At 38.2% G+C, this 21,943-nt stretch overlaps 1 protein-coding gene across 1 annotated transcript in view; it reads left to right on the forward strand.

Moving 5' to 3' along the window:
- XPO7 (exportin 7) overlaps positions 1–21,943 on the forward strand; it is an 86,198-nt gene that overhangs the window by 29,151 nt on the left and 35,104 nt on the right. The window contains exons 2-4 of the mRNA XM_054498063.2: positions 17,363–17,509; positions 19,977–20,070; positions 20,638–20,804. Of these exons, the coding sequence (XP_054354038.1) occupies positions 17,363–17,509; positions 19,977–20,070; positions 20,638–20,804 (408 nt within the window). The remainder of the gene's footprint in view (positions 1–17,362; positions 17,510–19,976; positions 20,071–20,637; positions 20,805–21,943) is intronic.

Raw genomic sequence — 21,943 nt, forward strand, 5'->3', positions numbered from 1 at the left:
TACTATGTGTGATACTTCTCCCATTATTGCCACTCAGATGGAAATTCTTTTTATGCATTAATTGTGTCAGAGTAGTTACAGAAAGGGTTAACATTTAAGAATTCAGTTAAAAGCAATGTGGTGGGAGAAGAAATTTTAGAAGAGCAATATGATGAACACTGTGGGAGTGTTACCTATAGTGTTAAAGGCCACGTGGTTCATGACTTTCTTTCCCCCATATAACAACAAAGGCATGGCAGCCACTGCCCTCTGCCAGGAGTCAGGTGAAGGTCAGTCATGCCCAGGCTGTTTGTTGTTGTTATTGTTGTTGTTTGTTTTTGAGATGGAGTCTCTTTCTGTTGCCTAGGCTGGAGTGCAGTAGAACGATCTCGGCTCACTGTATCCTACACCTTCCGGGTTCAAGCGATTCTCCTGCCTCAGCCTCCCGAGTAGCTGGAATTACAGGGGCACGCCACCCAGCTAATTTTTGTATTTTTAGTAGAGACAGGGTTTCACCATGTTGGCCAGACTGGTCTTGAACTCCTGACCTCAGGTGATCTGCCTGCCTTGGTCTCCCAAAGTGCTGGGATTACAGGTGTGAGCCACCGTACTCGGCCCTAGGCTGTGTTTTTAAAAAGCACTTGGCCTTGGTGTCTTCAGTCTCTTGCTCTCAGGTATTGTTCAGTTCTGAACTTGACTGAACACTGTTGGTCATTTTTGTTAGAGATTTGCAGGTAAACATTTAACGTATTGCAGTTTGGGAAATCTTTTACGTTTCTGAAGAGAATGTGGGTAGTTGTAAGGACTTTGCTTTAAACCTAATCACCAAAGCAGGAACAGAAATTTAAGTTCCAAAATAAATTTTTAAGGTCATTTTTAATCTCACTTGTTTCATAGACGTTCAAGGACATTTTCAAAGAAACACTTACCTGAAGGTTTAATTAGCTTTAGTGCCATTCATTGATGGAATATTTCATATTCCTAAACTATAGGAGCTAATTTTTGTTCTTCTGAAGAGAACAAAAGTGAGAATTATTCTCTCCATCAAATGAGTAAGATTTGTTGGTGAGGTTATGTTGACATGTTTAGGTTGCATCATGTCTGTTTTGGGGAACATTAGCGGTGTTTTCACTTAAGCTGCTAGATTGTCAGATTAGTTTCAAGTTGTCTTTATTAGTCTACAAATAATATTATATGGACTTTCCTTAGATGAATTCAAATTGATGTATCTTGCAACAGATGATTGTCAATTTAACTTTAAAAGAGTTCTGTGAATTAAAAACATATAGTATATACATATATATTCATATTTGTTTTTCAGAAGCCTTTCCTTGAATTAATTTGTGTAAAATTTATATTTGCCTTTTACTTAGAAAATGAGAATACCAATGGGATTTTTATATTCTACCATAAATTTATATAGAAAATGAGGTATATATAAAGTACCTAGAGCCTGGCGTATAATCCCAGGACTTTGGGAGGCTGAGGAGGGCAGATCACTCTAGGCCAGGAGTTTGAGACCAGCCTGGCCAACATAACAAAACCTCGACTCTACAAAAAATGCAAAAAAAAAAAAAAAAATCGGTTGGGCGCAGTAGTGCATGCCTGTAATCGCAACTACCCAAGAGGCGGAGGCTGGGGTGAGCCAAGGTCACACCGCTGTACTCCAGCCTGGGCGACAGAGCGAGTAAATTAAATAAATTAATTAATTAAGGAAGTACCTAGCACAGGGATCAGCATATAGTTGGTACTCAGCAAACTGACAGTTTTTCCTTTTTGAGGACTTGGTGGACATTATCCAGAGAGAATCCTTGTTAGGTGACATAGGTAGATAATGCTCACCTCTTTGGTTAAGTACGTCTTTTTTTTTTTACCTATGAGGCCTACCTTAATTACCCTTTTGAATACTGCAACCTACACTTCTATTATATACCCTCATATACTCTTAATCATCCTTACTCTTCTTTGTTTTTTTCATAGTATTTATCATCTGCTAACATACCCTATAATTTATTATAATATGTTTAATCAACCATTTAGAATTGTGCTTGGCACAAAGGTACTCAGATATTTGTTGTTGTATGGATCCTGTTTCCCATGTAATGGAATAGAAACATTCAAGAATTAGGGGACTTCAGAGTCACATAAATAGTCTAGGGCAGAGCTGCACACAAAACCACCAGTTAAAGCCCTTTTCTGATTTGCATGTTCAGTAGCCTGCTTTTCTGCCCATTTTGTTTGAATATTAATGCAGCTTGTCAGCATCTGGTCACACTTAGAAGAACCAATAGCCATGTAGGTGTGTCGTCAACTGTTTCGTTATTGTCTCCCAACTATTGCTAAGGTTTTTCAGAACCTCATGGTCTCAACCCAGTATTTTGGAAAATTCTTTCTGAAGAGTATGTATGGTACTGGAATTTACATTAAAGTCTTATATTAATTGTGAGTCTTACGGCTGTTGATCCTGATGCTATCTCTACAGTGTGAATCCCTAGAAGTGATGAAGAGACACAGCAGTTAATCAAGATAGGAGGGATTGGTGATAACCAGCCCATTCTCAGCAATTTCAGTAAAAATCCAGTAAAAATTCAGTAAAAATCCCCACATTGTGGAAAAATGTCTCCTTGGCGTTAATGACCTGTTCAGCAGGTGTTACTTCTCTCCTTTCCTAGGATGGCCTGCTTTCTTCCTTTGTGAAACTTTGGCTCAAAAAACATGCCACTTTAGGATGTGAGGGATGGTAAAATACCTATAGTCATTTCCTGCAACAAGCTAGTAAATGAAAACTATTAGGAATATTAAAAAATAAATGTATTGCTATGCTGCACACTGACTTTTTTGTTACACAGTTTGCTAGGTGGATATGTAATCTGCTACAATTTACTATCAACCCTGTTCTTCAGGTGAATGAGTATTGTTTTTTTTTTTTAATGGAAGCAAATGCTTGATTGAGCTGCAGGAACTTATAGAGAAAATGTTTTCAACTGTTGAAGTATGTCAGAATTGTATTCAGAATTTTGAAAAGAGGGTAGAACACCAGAGAAGCTATATAAAATAGAAGACTCATACAGCAAACTAAAGTATACTTTGCTGACTTACCTGTAGAGGCAATAATTTAGAAAAGTAACAGTAGGTTATTTAATATGAGCATTACTTTGAAATGACTTTATAAATTTAATCGAAGGACTTTTTATATAGATCCTCTAGCAGAAAAATATTTTATACCAGATAGGTACAGTATGGATTCTAGTTTAGAATGGCAGAGAGCCACACTTGGTTACATTGGCTTCGACAATGAATGTCGGTGTTATAACCCTGTGTTTTCAGCTAGAGAATTGTAACCATTCTGTTGTCCTGTCAGGTGGTAGTGAGTGGGAGTTGGGCATGAAAGCTAAGATATAAAATGTCATGTTTTAGTATGAAATATTGGTTAGTAAACTAGCCAGTATTAAGATAAAACTCCGGAAGGAAGAATAGGACTTCTTAAACTGGCAAATTAGATGTTTTTACTAGACTTTCTTTTTTAGAGCAGTTTTAGGTTTATAGAAAAACCGAGCAGAAAGTACAGAGTTCTCACATACCCTGTTATCCGCCCCTCCCCCTCTCTCCCCACCCCTGCCCCCGCCCATTAACATCTTGCATTGGTATGGTATATTAACAATTGATGAGCCAATATTGATACATTATTAACAACTAAAGGTCACTCTTAGTGTTGTGCTCTGTGGGTTTTGACAATTTACAATGACGTGTATCTACAATTACAGTATCATAAAGAACAGTTTCACTGCCTTAGACATCCCCTGTGCTCTGCCTGTTCATCCTTCCCTCCCTGCCTCTGTCACCATCATTTCTCCCTGCTACAAACTCCTGGCAACCACTGCTCTTTCTGCTGTCTCTATTGTTTTGCCTTTTCCAGAATGTTATATAGTAGTTGGAATCATCCAATAATGTAGCCTTTCAGATTGGCATCTTAAACAGCAATATGCATTTAAGTTCCTCTCTGTCTTTTTGTAGCCAAGTTTTGGTAATTATGAATAAAACTGCTATAAACATTTGTGTACAGGTTTTGTGTAGACATAAGTTTTCAAGTCATTTGGGTAAATACCAAGGAGCGCAATTGCTGGATCATATGGTAAGAGTATGTTTAGTTTTGTGAGAAACTGCCAACTGTCTTGTAAAGTGGCTGTACCATTTTGCATTCTCACCAACAGTTCCTGTTGTTCCACATCTTTGCCAGCATCTGGTGTTATAAATGTTTTGGGTTTTAGCCATTCTAATAGGTGTGTAGTAGTATCTCACTGTTGCTTTAATTTGCAGTTTGTTGATGATACATGATGTTAACCATCTTTTCATATGCTTATTTGCCATCTGTATATCTTTGGTGAGGTGTCTGGTCAGATCTTTTGACTGTTTTTTAATTGGGTTGTTTTCTTATTGTTGAGTTTTAAGAGTTCTTTGTATATTTTGGATATCAGTCCTGTATCAGATTTTTGCAAAGGTTTTCTCCCATTTGGTAACTAGTCTTTTCATTTTCTTAAGCAAATTAGATTCTGTTTGTAAGTGCATTTTCTGTCCTGGAAATTTTAAGAACTACTAACATATAGAAAGAAGAGGGGGACTGGGGAAGATATTCTCTGGGCTAGTTTATGTATTTGGCTAGCCTAATAATAAACCTAAGTACAATTGCTTGAATCTGAAATCCTTTTTATCTAGTCATTGTAAAACATAATGGTGGAGCTTAGTGATAGGTGGCCTCAGAGAATTGGTGATTGTGTGTTTTTGATCACTTCCTTTGCTCTACTATATATAATGCAGTGTTTAAATGGAGGTTTTAATAGGATTCTGTACAAAATACACCCAATAATCCGGTTTGAATGTTGTATCAAATTGATACTAAAAACATAAAATAATAAATGTGGGCTGCATGCAGTGGCTTACATCTGTAATCCCAGCACTTTGGGAGGCCAAGACAGGCGGATCACGAGGTCAGGAGTTCGTGACCAGCCTGACCAACATGATGAAACCCCATCTCTACTAAAAATACAAAAATTAGCCAGGCACAAACCTGTAATCCCAGCTACTCGGGAGGCTAAGGCAGGAGAATCGCTTGAACCCAGGAGGTGGAGGTTGCAGTGAGCTGAGATCTTGCCACTGCACTCCAGCCTGGGCAACAGAGTGAGACTCCATCTCAAAAAAAATAAATAAATAAATGAAATAAATAAATAATAAATGTGCACCAGCCCAACAGTGTCCCTCTGCAGTATAGCTTACATGAGAACTCAAAAACAAATAGCTCTTGGAAACCAGAACTTAATGAAGTGAGTTTATACAACTCTTTCTCATATTTTGACTGCTTTAATATCTAGCCAGTAGGTTATCACTTTCTGAACTTTAGAAGTGAGTTGTTTGACCTTGTTTGCTATATGGTAAACATCACTATTTGTAAGGAAAAAATTGACAAGGCATTAAGTTGATCACATCAATTTAAGTTATTTGAGATGTTGGTTAACATTCTTAGGAGTACTGAGCTATTACAGGATTGTTCTTCCAGTATAGACCTGCTTATAAAAATGCAGTTTTTAGGGAAATGGTAATATAGCAGAAAAGTTTATTTACATACATGGTTGTTTCACACTGCAAATTTGGGTTCTCAAATAGCTGAGTATTGGCATCCTTTCTTCAAGTAATCTACCTGGCCTGTATAATCTTTTATACTCAGCCATTTTCATAGTGGAGTACGTTGTTTTGGTCTTTTAATATTGTCCATGCAGAATCAAGTTCCATAAAAGGAATTAAACAACCTTCTTTTTTGTGAAGAAGGAGTGTGGGTGGCAAAAGCCAGGTATATGGGGGTTTTTTTCAGAACTCAAACTGTCTTTTGTCTTTGGAACATTAGTTAAAAATGATGGTGCACCTTTGTAGAAAAACTTTCCAAATTTAAAGTACAGTGTTTACTTTGTCAACTGAGGGCTTTTCTGTACACTAAACTTCAACATGGATTAAGGTGAAATCTTAAATGAGAATTCTCATCCAGGTATTCTGTCCTCAGGTTAAAGTAGGCAGTGGTGGCGGGGATCTTGGTGATGATTCTGTGAACATGACTTGTCCCTGAAGCCACATTGCTTGAATAAGGCCTGGATGCTCTTAATGGCCAACTCACAGTTGTTGTCCTGGGCCCTTTGCCGTCCTTCCAGGGGTTTCCTTGATATCCCTCTTCTCTGTTGGGTTTCATAGGATCAGCATGGCCATATAACTCATGGCCTGTATTCCGTGCTTACCTTTTTTTTTTTTTTTTTTTTTTTGAGATGGAGTCTCGCTCTGTCTCCAGGCTGGAGGGCAGTGGCATAATCTCGGCTCACTGCAACCTCCGCTTCCTGGGTTTATGTGATTCTCCTGCCTCAGCCTCCCAAGTAGCTGGGACTACAGGTGCCCACCACCATGCCTGGCTAATTTTTGTATTTTTAGTAGAGATGGGATTTCACCGTGTTGGCCAGGATGGTCTTGATCTCTTGACCTTGTGATCCACCTGCCTCAGCCTCCCAAAGTGCTGGGATTACAGGCAGGAGCCACCGCGCCCAGCCCCCGTGCTTACCTTTTTATGGAATTACACTTTACTTTGGTGTGAAGTATATTCCGTAGTAGCTCTTCAAAAAGGGGAGCATGGAGGATAGATTTTTGTGGCGTTACACCCCCAAAGATAACTTTGTTCTACTCACACATGATTCCTTCCTTGGCTGAGTATAGCCTTCTATGCTGGAGCTCTTTATCTAGAGGATTTTGCAGGAATTGTTCTGTTGGCTTCTTGTTTCCAGTGTTCCTTTTGTGGTGTCCAGAGCCATCTGATTCCTGATCCTGTTTTGTTTTCTGTGTTTCTCTCTCTGTGAAAAGCAGCGTATAGAATCTTCTCTTTGTCATCAGGTTTCTGATGTTTCCCAGTGGTATGCCTCGGGTGTGGGTTGACTTTCATGTATTATGCTGGCATTAGGTGGACACTCCATTCTGGCAACTGATGTTTTTCAGTTCTAGGAAGTTATCTCAAATTATTTTGTTGATAACTTCCTTTCCTTCACCATTCTCTGTTCTCTCTTTCTGTAACTCCTGTTAATTGGATGTTAGGCCTATGGAACTGGGTCTCTGATTTTTTTAAACTTTGCTCTTTCCATCTTGGTCCTTTTGCTCTGTTGTCTGTGAGATTTTATTTTCCCACCTTTCAATAGAATATTTTTGTCTCTGTCATCATATGTTTATTTTCTAACATCTCTTTTTATGTTCTTTGAATGTCTTTTTTTTTTTTTTCTTTTTGCGCATCCTGTTATTCCACACTTGCAATATTGGGCTTAATTGTATGTTTTCATCTTTTGTTTTTTGGTCAAGTTTCCTTCTCCCTATATAGTTTTTACTTGTTCCAGATTGCTTTTTGCATGCTTGTCTAGCTGTCTATCTTCCATGTTAAAGGCTTTCTTCAGATTTCTGATAATACTTGATTATTTGCTCATGATCAAGATTAAGATAATACAGAGTTGACTGGAACCTCTGAAAGCGTGGTGGGGCTTGTCTGCTGAGGCCTCATGGGAGAGTAATCGGGTGTGCCATTTGTGGAGTAACCTGCATATTAGTGTATCTGCAACTTTTTGCTTTGTAGCTAATGAGATTCTCGGGAAAATCTTCCAAACTCCTGCCTAAAGAGTTTGTCTGCACACTGAAATTTCTCGGTGGAACCTAGTGAGGGAAGACTCAGCGGCACTCCCACTTCGTTGACCTATTTGTTACAGGGTGCCCATAGCTTCAGATGTGCTTTTGACTGGCTTGGTGTCTCCCAGTCCAAAGAGAGGGACAGTTACTGAGAGGCATACAGTGAGGAGGACTATCTGGGGATCTTAACTTCTCAAAGATACTTTCACCCTGTTTTTCCTTCTTTGGGCCACCCCACTTCACCTTAACATCTGAGCATGTAGCGTAAATGAAGTTTGTTCAGCTTTTCTCACTGCTGGCTAGGGATTTGGCTTTCTTAGTTCATTTAAGTAAGTTACCATTGATTTTTCTGTATCCCAAAATTATGTTGCTATTGTCCCCTTTCCTGTCTTTCCTATCTATCCTTGTGTGGGATCGTGAGGGTTTAGGGGTTTTGTTTTGTTTTGTTTTGAATACCTTTAGTGTTGTGTTAGTTGGGTGTGGGGAGGGAACAAAATTAGATATGTGATCAATCTGCCATTTTAATACGAAGTTCCTTTGGAAGCTTTAAGAGTTAGACTTACCCAATGTTAAGACGTTCTTATGAAGCTCCTACTGTGTGCCATACACTCTTGTACTTTGCATTTCCATCCCAGTCCATGCACTGTGCTCACTGGGATTATAGGCATGCACAACCATGCCTGGCCTTGCTTTGCCTTCTTGTTTCAGCTTTCACACTGTAAACAACTGTAAGGTCCTTTCCGGGTTTTTTTTTTCCCACTGCCATGTTTCTTGCAGTTTTGTGCTTTTTGTTGGTAATTCCACTGCTTAAAATGGCCCACAGAGTGCTGAAGAGCTGTCTATGTGTAGTTCCTAAGTGCAAGAATTATGAAAAGTCATAATTCATGCATAATTAATACAAATGGCGATTTAAGCAAACGTTTGAGACAGTTGTACAGACAATATGGAAATTACATAGGATAAGAAATACTTCTATTTGAACAAATACCTTTAAAAAGTGGCAATAAATATAATTATGTTTCTATGGAGAAGTATGTACTGAATCCCACCCAGTGGTGCCAGAAATAAAACTGATCCTCATTATTCCTTGTTGTCATGTTCTATAAAATCACCGAGAACACTGAATTAGCAAATACTGACCCATTGCTCCTAGGGGAAGTATAGGGTTAGATTCAGGCCAGCTGCTAGTCACCACATTTGCATCAAACAAACAATATGTAACCATGTTTTATTTGTGTTTTTGTTTAAAGATACTTTAACCCATATTGTTGATTTATTAACATTAAACTAATGGCCAAAAGCACAGTAACTCATGACTGAATGAAATTTATCTAACACACACAATTTCACCATAAGTTACATCACAGCCGTCTTGCCCTTAGGAACTCGACATAGCACTTCAGCACTCTGTGGGCCATTTTAAGCAGTGAAATTACCAACAAAAAGCACAAAACTGCAAGAAACATGGCAGTGGAAAAAAAAAAAAAAAAAAACCCGTAAAGGACCTTACAGTTGTTTACAGTGTGAAAGCTGAAACAAGAAGGCAAAGCAAGGCCAGGCATGGTTGTGCATGCCTATAATCCCAGTGCTTTGGGAGGCTAAGGCGGGTGGATCACCTGAGGTCAGGAGTTGGAGACCAGCCTGGCCAACATGGGGAAAACCCCATCTCTACTAAAAATACAAAAACCAGCCAAACATGGTGGCGCACACCTGTAATCCCAGCTACTTGGGAGATACTGAGGCAGCAGAATCACTTGAACTCGGGAGGTAGAGGTTGCAGTGAGCCGAGTTCGCGCCACTACACTCCAGCCTGGGTGACAGAGCAAGACTCTGTCTCCAAAAAAAAAAGAAAGGAGGCAAAGCATGGCAGGGTTCAGCCTCAGCTGGGAATGTGTAAGTCAGGTAACTCAAATTGTTGACCACTCTGTCCATGTGCATGAATGACTGCAGAAGCACCCTGAGCGAATATGGATTTGATGATTACAAATACATTTTAGTGAGTAGGTGAATTCACAAAATAGAATCTGCGAATAACGAGGATCAATTATATATTTGATCCCTGATGCCCCTGGCCCTACAGGGGAAAGGGCATTTATAATCCCCTTAGAAGAAACAGTGCAGATTTTGTGTGCATTTATGCAAGAAATAAAAAAGCTGCTATTCTCCAGAGTTTTTGGTAGCCAGTATAATCAATAATAGCCAGTAATAATTAGCAGTGTACACACATTACTTCATTGACTTTTACAACCTTGTAAAGTAGGTGTTATTTCTATGTAAAAGAAAGGGAAAATGTTTGAATGATATGAGTAACTTAAATCATGCTCCTACAGTAGACGGAGGAGTAGGGATTTGTCTGCCACCTAAAATCTTACCCATTACTCTGTATTGAATCAACTCCAAAAGAAACCTTGTTCCTGCTGCTAGGTCACTGAAGTTGTTTGTGGGTAAAGATCCTACGCTACAATCACAAGGATGTGAGTGTTACCAATTTATTTTTTTTAAATATCATTCTCACTTAAAAAAATATGTACTAATCATCGTTTTCATGATCATTTTAACTTCAATATTTGTTTACTTGGAATTCTCATTCACTAATATAATTAAAATATGAAGGATAGTATATTGCAGTCAAAGAATTTTAGAACTGGAAGCGTCTTTTAAAAATCACGTAACAAAATGCATTTACTTTACCTATGAGAAACTGAAGTTCCTGGAAGTTAACTCACCCACAGTCATACGTTAAGACCAGTATTTAATGATCCAGCATCAACCGAACTCTTCTCTGCCTAAGTTTTACATAGTTCCTTGTGTTTTAACCAAATTTGGTGAAGCAGTAGTACCCAAAGTTAAGCCCAAATCTGTTGTACTATCATGCATGCTACTTTTTAAGTTTGACGTCCAGGAATGAACCACTGATAGGAGACAAAATTGCAGGAGAGCAAGGGGAGAAAACAGCTGTCTACAGAGGAGCCACGGGGAACTGGAGAGCACTCCCTCTGTGACCCTTTGCAGACCCAGTGCTTTCAGAGCTTCTCATTTTTCATAGGAAGCTGGAAAACCAGATAGTGTGAAATGTTGCCAACTGTGTCACTTTAAAACCACAGTGCAAGACAAAAACCAAAAATAACTGTGGGCCCGTTTCAGGGCGCCAGATTGAAACCTCTCTTTTAGAGGATTCACCTTGCCCTGCAGCTTTCCTTCCTCTGCACCATTAGTGACTATGAGAAGGAATCCAAGCCAGTTTCTGGTGACAACTTAAGTGAATGCTTTTGGGTTAAACTTATAAGTCAATAAACCATTAAGTGACTAGGTACATTCTGGCTATTTACTTCATGAAATAATTTGTTTACATGTGTTTTGGCCACATATTACCCACAACACAAAGATCATCTGTGTTTATTACAAGTTAGAATTGATTAGTATTTTGAAGTAAATGTAGAATTTTGCAGTCTCATATGGTAGTGGACTTAACATCCTTATCTCATGCACGCCAGGCTCTGGCATAGCATTATCACTTGCTGAAAATAAGTATTTTATCTTGTTTTACCATAGTAGACATACACAGCATCTGCAACCAAAAGTGTTACTCACTCTCTTAGTCTTACCTTAGTTCTTCCTGAGAAACTAATGGGAGTCATGGTTATAAAAGCATTTAGTGTTGTAAAACTAAAGCATTCTGAATCTAAAGTGCAGCTGTAGGTTGTTGATGAAAACTTCTTTTCCATTAGTATTAAAAAGTAATCGATGACAATAAGTAACTAGAGAATTTGGGCAGAACTATGGCATTCATACATACATACAGAAAAATACATGAATTATAAATATATAAATAATTAAAATATGCAAATTAGAAATACACAAACTCAGTGAATTTTCACAAACTGCACTTGCCTGGGTAACCAGCACACAAATTAAGAAATGAAACATCCATACTGCTATTGATGGGCATTTGGCTTTCTATTTGGGAACTGTTATATTTAGTGCTGCCGTGAGTGAGCTTAGTACTGAGTGAGCTTAGTACGCATCTCCATTGGGTGTATATCTAGGAGTGGAATAGCTGGGTCACAGGGTGTTTTTTTGGTTTTTGTTTGTTTGTTTTGTTTTGTTTTTTGAGACAGGGTCTCACTCTGTCACCCAGGCTGGAGTACAGTGGCATGATCACAGCTCACTGTAGTCTTGACCTTCCAGACTTGGACAGTCCTCCTGCCTCAGCCTCTTGCATACTTGGGATGACAAGGGCACACTACCATGCCCAGCTAATTTTTTTGTTATTATTATTTGTAGATGCGGAGTCTCCCTATATTGCTCAGGCTGGTCCTGAACTCCTGGGATTATAGGTGTGAGCCACTGTGCACAGCCTCCATATGTGTACCTTTATACTCCCAGTTTTCCAATGTATTTGAATCAATTCAGAATAAACTAGCAATATACGGGTTCTAGTTGTTCCACATGCTAACTAACACTTGATCTTAGCTTTTGCATTTTAGTCGTTTTTTTCATTTTGTTTTGTTTTTCTGAGACAGTCTCACTGTCGCCCAGGCTGGAGTGCAGTGGCAGGATCAGTGGCAGGATCTTGGCTCACTGCAACCTCCACCTCTTGGGTTCAAGCGATTCTCCTGCCTTAGCCTCCCAAGTAGCTGGGACTACAGGCACACACCACCACATTCAACTAAGTTTTGTACTTTTAGTAGAGACGGGGTTTCATCACGTCGGCCATGCTGGTCTCAAACTGCAGATGTCATGTGATCTGCCCGCCTCAGCCTCCCAAAGTGCTGGGATTACAGGCATGAGCCACCATGCCGTGCCTCATTTTAGTCATTCTAATGGCTATCTCATCGTGATTTGAATTTACATTCCCTGATGATTATTGAGGTTGCACGCCTTTTCATTTGTTTATTGGCTGCTTGGCTTATTCTCTTGTAAAGTACGTAAACAAGTATTTGGCACTGACTTGGTAAACTTTTTCCTTAAAGTGAGTTTAAAAAGTAAATAGTGTGCATTTATAAACATTCAAAGAGCAAGCGAGTTTGCCCTGTGAACTCTATTGTAGTAAGTAACTTTTGAGAAGTCTACTGATACATCTATAAACCAAGATGACTTTGGCCACCACAGTTGCCTTTCATATAAATTTATAAACAAGAAGAAACGTTGAATGTTCTTTTCAGGCCACTAAAGCTACCAGCACTGGTAAGAAAAAAGAAAATAAAATTAGTAATAAATGCAAATGTAGTTTGTTTGGTTTTTTTTTTAGCCTTGGGAATAGTTTTTTGTCTGTTTGGTTTTGTGAATTGTTCTATGAATTCTGATTGGTAACAGAATCAGCTGTTAACTAGTAGAATGTTACTAATGTGAAGAATTAATTTAGGAAAAGAATGTAGCTTAAATTGCCCTTTTAAAAAATGCTTATCTTTACAGTTGTTAGGATTTTTTTCTGCTTACAGAGGAATATGTGGTTGTGGTCAAAATTTCCAAGGTTACAGAAATTGAAAGTCTCTCATATTCTCACCTCCCAGAGACAATGAAGTTTGGTTTGTATTCATCTAGGTTTTCTTCTATAAATTTACTAACATGCATCGTGAATGATGATATACTCAACATGCTGTTTTGCCGTTTACCTTCTCACCTAACAATAATTGTTGTTACTGAATTTTTAAAGTTTCTTTTATTATCTGTGATAATTGGATACTCAATTATTGACTATAAGAATGCCTTATTAAATAGATTAAAATGTAATTTATATGTCAATTAACCTTCTCGGTACTTAAAATGGTTCATTTTCTGGCAAGGTTCAATATTAATATTTTAATTTACTCAACACAGTGTTTCCCAGTACACAGAAAAATTGCAGCTAAGGGGGATATAAATTAAAAGGGTTTGTGAAAAGGGTGAAAGTGGCTTGGGTTTTCGGCAATTCTTTATATATATGTGGCATTTGAATTATGATAATTCAGCTACAAAATTGGTGAATCTACTCTAAGTTTTCTAGAACTTCTCTGTGTTGTGCCTATATTTTGTAACATGATGGCAGCTTCTGCTCATCTCAGATGGCTGGGCGGCAGTCAGGTTAAGAATGTGCTCTTCAGAACAACTGTGGATCTGACTGGTCACCCAAAGATTATGCTTATGTCTAGTTCAGTACTCAGTATTATTGGGAGTGTCATTGACTCCTTCCTAAAAGCAAGAATCCTGGTCTCTGATTGGAACTCTCCATGTGGATTTTTTTAAGCAGTGAGGCTAATTTAAAAGTATAGACCGGGCACGGTGGCTCACGCCTGTAATCCCAGCACTTTGGGAGGCCAAGCCAGGCAGATCATGAGGTCAGGAGTTCAAGACCAGCCTGGCCAATATGGTGAAACCCCATCTCTACTAAAAATATAAAAAATTAGCCGGGCGTGGTGACACGCGCCTGTAGTCCCAGCTACTCGGGAGGCTGAGGCAGGAGAATCGCTTGAACACGGGAGGCGGAGGTTACAGTGAGCCGAGATCACACCACTGCACTCCAGCCTGGGCGACAGAGTGAGACTCCGTCTCAAAAAAAAAAAAAGTATAACCATTGGGCTATTTAAAGAGCAATACTATATACAAATAAAGTAAAATCTGAGGTATTCTGCTTTGTGGAGTAATATAACATCTAATGTACAAACAAAATCTTTATTTTCCCCTAATCTAGAGGCACCTCGTCAGACAAATTATTATATTCTAAGGTCTGTAATCTCAACAAATCTCGCCTTATGTTGAAATAAGAATAACTTAGCTGCATATCCTCTATCCAAGTTGAATAGACTAAAATACTGGTGTTGCTAGATATTAAAGAAGATGCGTTCTTTTAATACCGTCATCGTAATTATTCTTGGTAAAATCGGTCTGGTTCTAGGTTTGGGAATTAATCCTCTTGAGTTTCTTATACTAAAAAGCAGTATTTTGCTAGCTGAAGATCACCTTTCAGTTTTATAAAGCATTTCACCAAATGTGCTTTTCTATTCCAGCGAGACAAGCGGAAGTTTCTCCACGGATTATAGGCAGTTTTTCAGGAACAGAAAATAGACATTCTTCTCTGGAGGATTTTCTCTGACCAAAGTGGCATCAAAGAATAGATATCCTTAATAAGAACTGGCGAATAGGAAAACATTGGACATAGATGTTATCATGCCAAAGAGAGTGCTGTGGTGTGTAGTCGGCCACCCTTAGTGTGAAGTACTAGTTGTTATAGCTAATCAAATAATTGTAGGGTAAATTATTTTATGCTAGGCCAAAAAAAAGATGATTCAAAAGAACCTAACCATTAGATTTGTTTTGGAAACACTGGTAACTAAAAAAGCATAAACGTTAATATCTCATTCCTCTCTCCTTCATCGGTAGTGTGGGCAACCCAAAGAAAATGACCCTGTTTTTCAGATGTTTCCACTAATTGTTTGGGAAAACAAAATTGTTTCCCATTTGTTCTTCTGGGAACAAAAAAAAATGGAGCTGTCGTTCTTCAAACTGTGTAAATGGTCAAATTGTGTTTTTGTTTTTTAAACAGTTTTGTTTCCTGAGCTGAGAACTCATTACCAGACTTACCCTGCAGTATGTTTTGTCTGCTAAATTAAAGCAAATCAAAACAAAACAACAACAAAAAGCCCACCATAACCTGCATGTAGGTTTTTAGCAGTAAGGAACTACCTGTGACAGATGCTTAGCCATTGTCATGTGAACAACTTTGTTGTAATAAACATAAACAAGAGTTGCAGTGGGGGAACCACAGGAACTGATTGATCAGACTTTAAGGAGAGCCATTATACCATAAGCATCAGGACTGTTTAAGGAGTGTCTGTTCAGGATGTTGGAAAGCTCAAAAGTGTGTGATGACTGTGGAGGTTCTGAGGCTGCTGCTACTCCCCAGTACCTGATGCCAGGTTTTATAGCAGCTTACATTTTAGTTACAGTGTCTTTCTCTTGATGTCTTTCTTGTTACCTGTTTTCCTAAATAATTTTTTTCTTTTTTTTTTAAGGGAATCATTTTATAGGGCGGGGGGGGAATAGATTTCAATGTTGAAACAAAACCTTGTGAAGGAGATTTAATGCCTTGTTTAGGAATGTGAGTGGTTATAATTAAACTGATTCAATTCTCAATAAGGTTTTGAGCAGTACTGGCAAGCATAGAAGTGGCTTTTGCATGTATTTTATGGAATGTATGTAATTAGCCTTATTTTCTACTTGTGTTCATAAGCCATGTGAATAAACTCAGGTACTACTTGTAGAACTTTACTGCTTGAGATCTGACTTTGCAATTGCGATTTTCTCTGTGCTTTTGAATGGAAGAAGATATTAATTGGGACCCCTGGAAGTCAGAAACAAGTTAAACATAAGCCTAATCAAAGTACCAAGATGTTTTGAAAGATAGTTTGTTTCGTTTTAAGGGCAAGGTTGTTGTTTTGTTCTTTTGGGGGCTGTCTGGAGTAAGACTGATGATCTTAGGGCGTCAGTATTCATTGTTCTTGTTTCCTTTCAGTTAGTGTTGGAAATTTATTAATCAGGTTGAGTAAAATATGAATCCTGCCCCAAGGGCTTTGCTACTTAGTGGAAAAGCTGTGATTTATAAAGACACAGTGTAATAAAATAAATTGATAATGAAAAGCCTTGGGCAGACTGGCTGTGTAATATATTTTAGGCAATTTACACAGGTTGGTTTAATTATTATTATTTTTGTTCTTGTCAGAATTGTCCTTTCTAATAGTAGGATCTCTCCAACTATCCTTGCTGCTGGTGAAAATAGGCTCCAATTTTTTCTTAAAGTCCAAACCATTCCTTTAAAGGCTAACAGATGTTTACTCTCCACTTCAGTCAGTGAAAGGTGATATTTAAGTATAGTCTTAACTAGTTACTTTCCTCTTTGCCTTTAAACACCACATTAAGTGCAAGTATATATGCATCCCTATGGGTTTTTGACCAAAGCACACACCCATACCCCTTCCTGCCTCCCTGGAACTGGTTCAAGATTTGTAGAGAAGAGTTTGCTTGTGGGTGTTTCCCTTGTCTTATATCTGAGTGAGCATATGCTAGGGTTGAATTTATTTTGACGCTTTCATTTTAAATTTGGAACCGAAGTAAGAGTTTAAAGTGCAACAGAAGAGAGTCTGCTGAACTTTAGACATGAGGGATCCAGGGAGGAAGGTGCGTAAATACATCCTGAAGCTTTCTCTAGAGGTTTTCTCATACAGGTGACCATCTTTACGCATATACATTATTGTAAGCTAATAACTACTACTCAAAGGAATATTTAAAGCTATATGAAAATGTATGTGGTACTTATATCATGTTTATGTGCTTAATTTCAGTAGCCGTGCCTCTAGTATTTCACACTTTTTACATTAATAGCAGAATAAGTAAGTTCTGAATTTTTATTTCAAAGCCTTTTAGGAAAGCCTGGGAGGCTGGGTATTTGCAAGGGGAAAAATGTATCATGTATGATCTTCAAGGGAATGATGAAAAAGTATATAGGTATTTTAAGCATCTTATCATTTTGTCTTCTATAGCATCAAATAAAGAGACCTATAAATGGTTATTAGGTGAATGTTACCCAGGTTCTCCTCATTTCAGAAGCAATTCTTTCTTTACTGATTATTATTTATCTTTGTTTATTAATTTTAAGCACAGTTGCTTACATTTGTAGTAGGCTGAACTGATTTCTTTCCTGACTGATCTTTTCCAGAGCCTGGCCCAACTAGAGAATCTGTGCAAACAGCTGTATGAAACCACAGACACAACCACTCGACTCCAGGCAGAGAAAGCCTTGGTTGAATTTACCAACAGCCCCGATTGCCTGAGCAAGTGCCAGCTACTCCTCGAAAGAGGAAGTGTGCGTAAGATCTGAAAATCCTAAAGGATAACAGGCGCTTAGGAAACTTTATTCTGGTTCTCTGTGTAGGAATGGCTTGGGATGGCTTCTGTTCCCTGATTTTTCTTGGTGTCCCTGACTTATTTTCACTTTTAAGAAGTACCATACCTACCAGGTTGGCAAAACGGCCATACAGTCTCATCAAGAAAATCTCTTTGAACATGCATTTCTGTTCTGTAATTTTTCATCCTAAATTTCCAGAACTTGTTTTCTGCTTTTACATTTAAGTGCCACATCCTATCCTTTCCAGAATAAGATAGGACTGTAGATAAATGACCTTTTTGTTTATTTATTTTTGAGACGGAGTTTCGCTCTTGTTGCCCAGGCTGGAGTGCAATGGCGCGGTCTTGGCTCACTGCAACCTCCACCTCCCAGGTTCAAGTGATTCTCCTGCCTCAGCCTCCCGAGTAGCTGGGATCACAGGCATGCACCACCAAGCCTGGCTAATTTTGTATTTTTTTTTAGTAGAGACGGGGTTTCTCTGTGTTGGTCAGGCTGGTCTCGATCTCCTGACCTCAGGTGATCCACCCGCCTCGGCCTCCCAAAGTGATGGGATTACAGACGTGAGCTACCACACCCGGCCAATAAATGACCTTTTTAATCCAAAGTCCTAGTACAAGATCCTCAGTCTTCTCTGTGTTTTGTGTCCTCTCTGCCACAGCTGCTGTTTATTGCCTTACAAATCCAGGAACAGTGACCTTGACAATGAAATTACAGGAGATTGTAGGATTTTAAATGGAATTAGAACCTCCTCCAGCTTAAAAATGGCATTGCAGTGATCAAAATAATGTTCCTGAGATATAATTTGATAAAATCACTATCTTTGGCAAGATGGAAGTCTTGAGAAGGGTGGGATCCCCCCAGGGTCCCATGAAAGGGCATCATGAGAGGCAGATACCAGCTAGACTTCAGCAGCAAGCACTGGCCTTCTTTTGATAAAGTGGCAACGTAAAGTGCAGTCCTCATATTTTTCCTAATCCTCAAACAGCTTCCCAGTCGTGCTTACCTATATTACGCTCTTTCACAGATGAAAGAGAAGACACCAAGAAAAGGCACATATATTAGCCATTATTCTTGTGTGTGTGGAAAAAGGTGAAAATAGAAATGATAATGCCATGTGGTATTCTGAACAACAGTAATCCCTAAAGAATTGGTTAATCAAAATTTGCTTTCCAAAAAGTATCCTTAAGACTGGAATGAAATGTGAAAAAATGAAAGTTAATTGGTTGAGAGGATAGAATTCTAGTTGACTTTATTTTTGACTTTTTATTAGTATTATAATATTGTTTATACAATAAATAGAACAAATTATAATTGGTTGAAATTATCCCTTAGTAGCTGAGGGATATAACTTTTTCCCCAAATATCTGAATGATACAAAGTCATGGTCAGAGACTGTGTGGTGGTCTGTTCTGTTTTACGCACATAGTGTTTTATATATTTCTCTTAAATCACTTGGTGTTTGGATTGAGGCACTTGTATTTGTCCTGTGGGAGATGCCCAGCTAGCTCTGCCAGCTAACTGCTGCTGGAGCGACAGTAATCTTAAATTTTTATACCTGGTGGTATTATGTAATATTAACATAAGTGGATAGTCTGAGGGACTACCATCTTAAGGACTTTCTGTGTCATAGAAAATTGTCCTTGACCCTTGATTAAAATACTTTAATGCTTCTGAGCCTGTTCCTGTTTTATGGCGTTGTATATAATACAGCCACATGGAGGAATTCTTCCATGGCTCCTTCTTAGGCGTTTTGATCAAGTGGAATGCTTTGAGTCTCCATAAGGTTAGAACTTGTTAAACCCACATTTGAGAATGTGATAAAGCTATTCCATTGCTTAAGGCATAATTTTTCTTTCTCACAAATAACCTTAAGTTTACTTTTAAACTATCATATACATTCCCCAGCACAATAGCTGATTGATAGCTGCGCTGATGGAAAGATACAATTTGGAGATTAACTATACAGCATAGTGTGGTGGTTTCCTCTAATACTTCTTTTCTTTTTTCCCCAATATCATGCCATAGAAATATTTTGAGGTGAAACTGTTTGAAATATCATTATAACGGATACTGAGGGGAGATTTCTTGGTTTAAATGAGGGGAGAGATTTTTTCTAATCTCTATTTTTCTGAAAAGATGCCCTCTAGTGTCTGTCCCTCAGAGTGAAGCAGATATCTGTATTAGATTCAGCTTGATCAGACTGTTCACTTTATCTTCCCCGTTGTTCATTGTTGAAGTCAGCTAAATAAACTTACGCCATGTGGTTCATTTTTCCTCAGAGCAGTAGACCCTCTAAAATCCAGAGGATCAAATCTGCCAAAACTGATTGCCTTTTCTTGAATCTGAGCAGAGATCTCCAAGTTAAAAACCTTGTGGCTGGCTTACTCAATACAATTTTAAGTCCTTTTTCCCTCTCTTTTCACAGTCCTCTTACTCCCAGTTACTGGCAGCTACATGCCTTACCAAGCTTGTATCACGCACAAACAACCCCCTACCATTGGAACAGCGAATAGATATTCGTAAGTGGAGAATTTTCTTTCTGTCTTGAAGAAAATAGTTTGTTTAGTGATGTGCTAGTAATAGTCAAATGTATGTGTTTGTTCAGTGATATGCTGAGATTGCTAACCATACAAAATGTCTAGAATCCAGTTTGTTTCCAGAATTTGGGGCTTATGAAAGTGAAGGGCCCGACGCAATTACTTCTGGATAAAGCCTAAGTCCTCCCTTTTGTTATCGGGAGATTTCTTTCATTCATCTTTTCTTTACTGCCACTAATAACTAAGAAAAACATTGTTAATGATTTTGAATTCTGTGTAGACCACGTTCTTTAGCTACCTAGGGATAGAGTCAAAGCGGCTATACTGCAAATTCTTCATGTGACAAAATAAAATTCTGAATTAGAACACCTACTAATCTTAAATTTGAAGTCCCATTTGGAACAGTAGCATAAATAATTAAGACAGTTTGGGTTAAATAGTCTAAATTTATAATTTCTTGGCCATTTAGCATGTCTAAAGATATACACCCTTCTCTGGCAGAGCTTTCTATTATGTGGATTGGTTTTGTTTGTTGTTTTTTTTTAATAGGGAACTATGTGCTCAACTACCTTGCCACTCGGCCGAAGTTGGCTACTTTCGTGACACAAGCACTTATTCAGTTATATGCCAGAATCACAAAACTGGGCTGGTTTGACTGTCAGAAGGATGACTATGTCTTCAGAAATGCAATCACAGACGTCACAAGGTTTTTACAGGTACGGTGTATATATTTGATGTAATGGGAATGGGAGAACCAGCATATACATATATATAAACACACACACACACTCTTAGACGCTTATCTACTTTTTAAACATGACACAAAATAGAATTATTTGGTGTATTCTCTTCTGCATGTTTTTTACCCTTAATATGTCTTGGTAGTGTTTGCATGTTGGCAAAAACAAACCATGTCTCAGTCTTTCAAATTCCTACATATGGTCCCAAGCAAAAATATGATTAATTAATTAGTTAATATTTTATAGATGGGCATTTCTTTCGAGTGTTAAATTAATACTTCAGTGAATAGCCCAGTACATATATTTTGAATAAGTGTGTTTGTAGGGTCAATGCATAGCCTTGGAAAGATATTTCCAAGTTATCCTCAAAAAAGTTATACAGCATGCACTTCATAATGATGTTTTGGTCAATAGTAGACCACATATACAACAGTGGTCCCGTAAAATTATAATGGAGCTGGAAAAAAAATGGAGCCTAGTGATGTCGAACTGTCTTAATGTCGTAGCACAATTTATTTTTTAAGTAAATTTAGTGTAGCCTAAGTGTACATATTTGTAAAGTCTGTAGTGGTGTACAGCAGTGTCCTCGGCCTTCACATCCACTCACCACTCACTCACTGACTCACCCAGAACAACTTTCAATCCTGTAAGCTCCATTCATGGTAAGCGCCCTATACAGGTGTAGCTTTTTTAAAAAAAAAACTTTTATGCTGAATTTTTACTTTATCTTTGCTATGTTTAGATACACAAACACTTACCATTGTTATAGTTGCCCACAGTATAGTCACGTGGTGTACAAGTTTGTGCCTAGGAACAATAGCCTGTACCATACAGCCTAGGTGTGTAGTAGACTGTACCATCTAGGTTTATGTAAGTACACTCTATGATGTTAGTACAACAGTGAAATCCTCTAATAACACATTTCGTAGAACGTGTCGCCATCATTAAGTGACTCATGACTGTATCTACTTCCACAAACAGTTGATAAGAGGACCTGCTTACCTCAGCCCTGGAAGCTAAACTTTTAATTTTTCCAATTTAATAGGTTAAAAAAATTGGTATCTTATTGTTTGGGTTATGAGTGAGACTGGATAAATTTTGATATGTTTATTTAT

This window comes from Pongo pygmaeus, chromosome 7 (genome assembly GCF_028885625.2).
Source record: "Pongo pygmaeus isolate AG05252 chromosome 7, NHGRI_mPonPyg2-v2.0_pri, whole genome shotgun sequence".
Classification (NCBI taxonomy): domain Eukaryota; kingdom Metazoa; phylum Chordata; class Mammalia; order Primates; family Hominidae; genus Pongo; species Pongo pygmaeus.